This window comes from Lathyrus oleraceus, chromosome 2 (assembly GCF_024323335.1).
Source record: "Lathyrus oleraceus cultivar Zhongwan6 chromosome 2, CAAS_Psat_ZW6_1.0, whole genome shotgun sequence".
Lineage (NCBI taxonomy): Eukaryota > Viridiplantae > Streptophyta > Magnoliopsida > Fabales > Fabaceae > Lathyrus > Lathyrus oleraceus.
In genome coordinates, this window is record NC_066580.1 from 4,156,545 (window position 1) to 4,163,781 (window position 7,237).

General features: G+C 33.8%; 1 protein-coding gene across 2 annotated transcripts; it reads right to left on the reverse strand.

Annotated features, from left to right (window-relative positions):
• Positions 1–537: 537 nt before the first annotated feature.
• LOC127117519 (uncharacterized) lies at positions 538–3,866 on the reverse strand. 2 transcript variants are annotated; one of them, XM_051047565.1, is made up of 2 exons: positions 3,579–3,866; positions 538–3,042 (listed from the first exon to the last, which is right to left on the reverse strand). In XM_051047565.1, the coding sequence occupies exon 2, from the start codon at positions 2,946–2,948 to the stop codon at positions 861–863; it is 2,088 nt and encodes a 695-aa protein (XP_050903522.1). In that variant the 5' UTR covers positions 2,949–3,042; positions 3,579–3,866; the 3' UTR covers positions 538–860. The 2 variants fall into 2 exon arrangements, with proteins under 2 accessions (XP_050903522.1, XP_050903521.1); XM_051047564.1 differs by having other exon boundaries at positions 538–3,045.
• Between the last annotated feature and the right edge of the window lie 3,371 nt (positions 3,867–7,237).

Here is a 7,237-nt window from a genome sequence, read left to right on the forward strand (position 1 = left end):
TTGAATTTGATATGTCTAAAATAAATTTATATAGACTAAGAAGAGACTAATCATGTCTTCAAAAATGCTAGATTCAGACCTAAAAATAATCCTATGACAGACTACAAATCATGCTTAAAACACCAATTGCTTATGTTGAGAAGGGATGACAACTACAATTAGAAGAAATTGAAAAGTTAATATTTTGTAAATGTAACTTCAAAATAAAGTTTTCTTAGAGAAACACATTCATTATTTACAAAGATGGCTCTAGATATGGCATGTCCTCAAGTTTCTCCACCTCATTCCACCTTGCTAATTACATTACATCTATTCTATTATTATGAATGAAATGATATACCTCATATCTAACACCAAAAACCAATAACTCTGTAACCATGCTTCAGCTTTTACATACACGTACACAAAACAGATACCTGAATAAAAAACTAGCAATTCATGGCTAGATCCATTGCTTCTGAAAAAGGAGGATGAGTCACATTAATAAACAATTTTTCTAGCCAAATTTACACCTCTTTTCCTTCTCTTAGAAGTTGCTGGATTTAAAATTGGTTTCAGCCTTTGATTGAATCAATTCTTTACCAGTAAAATACTGGCCAGAAATACAGTTACAATGCCAATGTGTCCTGAAGTCTCTTACAACAAGAGTTACAACTCCTGAGGCAACAAGCAATCACTAGATCTTAAAAGTCTAAGACAAATGTTACAAACTAAAATATGACCCTTTCCTAAAACATTCTTCTGTTAATCTCATATCACAGTGGTATGTAACAACCAAGTGTGACAGTGTACAGTTAAATCTAAAATATCATGAATGCTAAAAGCATAATCAAAGTAATTGTTTCACACCAATTTATAACCTACAAAGCTTTTGCTTCTGTAGCAGCAGTATGAAGAAGCTCGTCCGGAGTTGCAGCTGGATCAAGATCAAAACACCGATCCGGCAATTTGCTTTCCTCCCCTTTCAGCAACCAAGAAGGAACTTGATGTGAAAAACGTACCATTTCTCTTCTCGGTATCCATCTTTCGGCACTTTGGTCAGGATTCCTTTTGTATACTGTTTTGAATCCAGCTAACTTGATAAGGGGAGTAACACAGACACCGAGATCCTCGGAGTAATCATACAGCACCTCCACCATGTCATATTCATGCCTTACTTTGTCCGGTGTAGAGTGGTTCCAATCGGGTGACCAATTTCGATAAACAGCCCAAATATCTCCACTTCTTGGATATATGCGAACACAACCACCTCGGCCTGCCTTCTCGCGGCTTAGAACATGAGAAAATATGTTGACTTGGTCGACAATATCTGAAGTCCAAGCCCTGAAATTTCCGCAAGATTTGGTAAAACCTGATTCAAGCCAGTTTACTGAGCCAAACTCAGTATCAGTTTTGGAATTTAAGTAACTGATATGGATCTTAAAAGGATTAACAGATATAACCTCGCGGATCAGACAATACAATCGCGGCATTCCGTCTTCCTCATCATATAAGGCCCATATTTGCTTTGGCTGGAAACATTCCTCTGTCCTATCTTTGTCGAAGTCGTGAAAGTCAGAATCCGGGACAGTTATTGAGATCGGATTGGCTTTTCCGTGTTCAAATGGAATGCCAGAAACATTCAGAGGTGCTTTCCTACATGTCTGTCTTTTGACTTGACAAACATCAAGTTGCACCTTTTCTTTCTCTTTTAGAGCTGCAGCTTCGGATGACAACTTCATTTCTTCGAGTTTCTTCCTAATTACTGTCCTGGCTTTCTCAATCAATAATTTTCTAGCGTCAAATGCAGGTGGAGTGAAACAGTGTTTGATTTGAACTTCATTTACACTGGAAAGCTTCTGGCCAAGTCTGCTATTTCCAACGCAATCATTTCCATTTGACACTACTGCTTCTGAAGCACATTTTGACCCTTTTTCATCAAATCCGTTTTTGAAACTGGCTCCCACCGTAAGTTTACGTTTCTTGTCAGGTCTACCAAGCTTAACTTCTTGCAGTTCATTACACGAGAACGATACATGTGAGTTTATGTTGACCATGGTCTCTGCCATAGGATGCCTTCCATTAGCTACTTCTGGTTTGACCTTTGGTCTTCCCCTCTTTGCATTTCCATTGACCTGATAAACAGAACCAGCAGGTAGAGCAGTAGGTGACCCGTTTTGATGGATATAACCAGCAGAGCCCATCTGAAACGAAACATTTGAAACATACTCGTAACCGTGTCCAGAATGGTATCCTTGGACTCCATTCCCATTAAAATAGGGGGCATTAGACGGAGCATATGTAACTCCGTCAATTGATTGATTTCCATACCCATTTCCTGGCACATATGGCACAGGTTGATACGGAAATGAACCATTTGCTGGGGCTGCACCAGTTTCAACCGCAATAAAAACACCGCGGCAGTTCTTACAAGAGAGTTTTTTATTCACATACTTGCGCATATACTCATACTGAACCTTACAAGCGGTACAGATTGTCCAAAAGGTGTCGAGTTTACTACAAGACGTCGGCGGCATATTGGAACAGTTATAACCTGTAGCCTGAACAACAGAAGAAAAATTTCTCTTGAGATCATAAGAGCTACGCATAGCATTGTCGAGACAAGTCCACGCCTCGGAAACAAGCTTAAACGCCCCATCAGCTCCAACACATTTGTTCTTATCTGGATGAAGCAACACTGCCAACTTCTTGTACTTCCTCTTGACAGCCGCTTCATCTGCAGTTGGTTTCAGTCCAAGAACCGAATAATAATCAAGCTTTCCATTATGTCTGAACTCAGAAGCAAAATAAACTTCAAACGTCGCCACCATTTGAGATACACCATCCAACTCAGGACAAAGTGTTTTAGCCTTTAAAGCATAGTTTTTCGCACCTTCAAAGTCTCTCTGAGAAAATCTCTTCTCAGCAATCTCTATCGCCTTAAGCGCTTCCTCTTTATTTTCTTCCATCCCGAAACCAAATCACTTCACAACTGAACTTAAAAATTAATCTACAAACAGCCCAACATCATTTCCAATATCATATACAACCTCATTTCCATGCCTTCTGACAGATTTAGAATTAAAAAAAAAGTGAGAAACTTTAATTTTGAAGTTTGAATCCAACACAAAAAAGAAACTGAACAAACAAACTCAAACTATGAACTACAATAAACAGATCAAGACATTCAATTGATTGATACTGAACCAAACCCTAAACACAATTTTCAATCTTGCCTATAAAATTAGTAAAATCACAAAACTTCACTTACTTTTTCCATATATTTCCTAAATCATGCAAGCAGCCAAACATTTCCAATCCAAACTCAAGTAGCAATAATTCATAGTTCATTATTCTTAGCAAAAAAAAAAAAACTAAATCTAACAAAAAAAACTAACTTTTTTGTCAACAACTAATTCACCTAGATTTAACAAAGAAACAAAATAAAAATTATTCTTTTTCGCAAAGATCGAAAACCCATAACCAAAATCTCAACCAAAAATAAAAACTTATATTTAATTCAAAAAATTAAAACCCTAATCCAGATTCAGAAAAAAATAAGCGCTAACTATAACATTCAAATTTCAAAAATAAAATACCTCACAGGTGTTGAAGATGACCTAGATCGCCACGTGTAGTTGAAAACTGAAGCAAATCTAAGCTGAAGTAAGAACGAATCTAACTCTAACTGAACCAAAAAAAAAAGGGAAAAAAGTGAGATTTGTGTGAAAGTGAAGAAATTGAAGGAAAAAAAAGTTGAAAATGGGATCTGAAATTGAGAAGAAATCGGAGAAGGAAAGTGCGGCGATGAATAGGAGATTCCGACAGAAAATCGCCGAGATTAGAAAAAAAATTAAAAAGGAATTAATAGAAATAAAATGAAATAAAATTTTTCAAACGCTGTTATTATTATTACTGTGAGGTTGTTGGAACTAACTAACGTGCACCGTTGGTGCGTAATGGAAATTATTATTTCACCTTTTTTTCTTTACTTTATTATTAAAAGTATTTATTTATATATTTTCACTTGTTATTTGTTTTTATTTATTTGTTACTATCATTATTATATGGAAGTATAAATTTATGTGGTTTTTGGTGGAAGTTAGAAGTTAGAGATTGGAGTGTTATGAGTTGGTTCTAAGTTGGACAATGGTTTGGAGTAATATCGGTAATAGTTTTATTGCTTGTGAATTTTAGCTAGATTTCTTAACTATTTTATTTGGATTGAAATTTTAAAAAATAAGATAAAGCATTTGTTAAAAACAAATGGGTTGTCTTATCTTAAAGCAAAGCATGCATAAGGTTTTGTATACTCAATATATGAATTTAAAAGGGTGGTGTCCACCTATGTAGTGTTTATTAACTCTATAAAAATTTAAAAATATTTTTTTCGCATCGTTTGAAGATGGAAATTTGGATGCACTATTTATATTGTAATTTTTTTTTATTAGAAAGACACGATCATTCAAAGTAAAAAAAAAAAAAGGATATTTGGATTTTGAAATTTGGATACACCGTTTGAATTATGGAATTCTGAAATATTATATGGGAAAATGAATGTTACATTATCTTGCACGAGTATTATTCTTCATAATTATAATCCAAAATTCTCAAATCCCTCAAAATCTCGTTTCATTCTTAATCAAAATTTTCACTTGCAAACAAAATTCAAGTGTATTTCGACATCAAAAAACGTAAAATCATTTGAAATTACAAGTAATGTACGTTTATATCATTGATCGTCATATAGATAATATAGTTTTTCTTTTTGTACTATGAACGCATAATTCAAAGATTGAACTTCAAATTCGTGTAGGATTGATCCAGAAATTGAAATCTGGATGTTTTCAATATTGATTGAAATTGTCTTAAATTTTTTTGTTGAAGTTATGTTGCACTTTGGTGTTGTCATAAAACACTCTGATGTTGTGATCAAACACCATAGTATTGTGATTAAAGTTAATGTATTTAAGGATGGTGATCTGAAACTACCTCCAACAAGTTGTTGTCCACATTGATGTTCGAAAAGAATTTACCAATAAATAGAGTTTACTTTATGTGAACATATCCTTGAATGGGTTTGCACGAAGGGTATTAGGTTAAGGTTTGACACGGTTATCAGGAGGTTGATTTCGATTCTGATTGAAGATAAGCGTTTGTTACGATGAGATTAAAAAAAATGGTCAGTATAAAGAACCTATCTGAAATTTGAAAAGTGATAACACTAGAAGAAGGAAATGTGCATGTCCTTTTAAATTGTGCATGTACCAAGAGGTGACTGATACATAGATATTTAATGTGATTTATGCTGTACATAATCATGGTTTGGGTCACAAGTTACTTGGTCATCCGAATGTATGTTGTCTGAATGCTGAAGAGAAGAAACTTGTTTTTGACACGATATTGAACATGGTTCAACTCAAAAAATTACTCGAAACTTGAAAAGCAAAATACTCTAAAGTGTCTCAAATATTAGTCAAGTATACAATATTTGCAAATGAAATACACAAGTAGATAAGATGTCTAAGATGTGAAATGTAACAATTGTTAAAACTGTTGGATGATGATAATTATGTATTTACGTACAAAGTGTGTGAGGATGGAAAAATTGTTCGAGATATATTTTTCGCTCATCCTGATTCCATGAAGTTGTTCAATACATTTCCCATTATGATGATAATTTATTCAACGAGTACAAACTTCCTCTTCTGAAAATTGTTGGTGTTAGTTCTACAGAGATTATTTATTCAATTGGCTTTGCGTTTTTGGAATGCAAAAAAGAGAATAATGTTACTTGGGCTTTCGAAGTGTGTCAAAAATTGTTGAAAAGCCAAGAACACATGTCACGGGTGATTGTCACTAACCGCGATACTGCACTGATGAATTCCATGAAGTATAAGAGGTCAAAAATCTGAAATGCAACAATTGTTGAAACTGTTGGATGATGATCATTATGAATTTACGTACAAAGTGTGTGAGGATGGAAAATTTGTTTTAGATATATTTTGGACTCATCCTGATTCCATGAAGTTATTGAATACATTTCTCATTATGCTGATAATTTATTCAACAAGTAAAAACTTCCTCTTCTGGAAATTGTTGGTGTTAGTTCTACAGAGATTACTTATCAATTGGCTTTGCATTTTTGGAATGTAAAAAAGAGAATAATGTTACTTGGGCTTTGGAAGTGTGTCGAAAATTGCTGAAAGACCAAGAAAACATGTCACGGGTGATTGTCACTAACCGTGATACTGCATTAATGAATGAATCCCATGAAGTATAAGAGGTCCAAGATCTGAAATGCAACAATTGTTGAAATTGTTGGATGATGATCATTATGAATTTAGTACAAAGTGTGTGAGGATGGAAAAATTGTTCTAGATATATTTTGGGCTCATCCTGATTCCATGAAGTTGTTTAATACATTTTCCATTGTGTTGATAATTTGTTCAACTAGTACAAACTTCCTATTCTAAAAATTATTCGTGTTAGTTCTACAAAAATGACTTATTTAGTTGGCTTTTCATTTTTGGAGTGTGAAAAGATAATAGTGCTACATGGGCTTTGGAAGTGTGTCAGAAATTGTTGAAAAACCAAGAAAACATGTCACAGGTGATTATCATCGATCGCGATACTACACTGATGAATTCAATTGCAAACATGTTTCATACATCATATCATTTACTATGTAAGTATCATATAACAAAAAATGTGAGAGGTGAACTTAAGCATGCGGTAGGGACCAAACAAATAAAGGGTGAAGATAGGAAAATGGTTAAACCTAGTTAGATTTTGGAAAGCATAATTGATTTTTGGAATGTTATAATAGATTCTTCTACGGAAGAATTACATGTCAAATTTTTCGTACAATTCATATGGTCTTATGCAAAATATTTTGAGTTCTTGTAATATGTTGAAAGCACTATATTTGACCAGGTGAAGAAGAAAATTATTTGTGCATGGACTGGTCAGGTTAGACACTTTGGAAATACTATAAATAATAAAGTTGAATTTACTCATTCGATATTGAAAAACTGATTGGGAAATAGTAAAGGGGAATTATGTAAGGGGTGGGAATTAGTGAACCAAATGATTCAAAATCAACATAGCGAGATACAAACATCATTTGGTTACAACATCATAATATTAGAACATAAATATAAATACAATAATATGTATTCAGATTTGTTCGACAATATATCTCGAGTGAGATTGGATTTTATTTATCACAAAGTTGTGCGAGCAGAGAAAATAGGTT

Excerpts from the sequence above, each read along its gene's own strand:
- LOC127117519 (XM_051047565.1), bottom strand. The coding sequence starts at position 2,948 with ATGGAAGAAAATAAAGAGGAAGCGCTTAAGGCGATAGAGATTGCTGAG.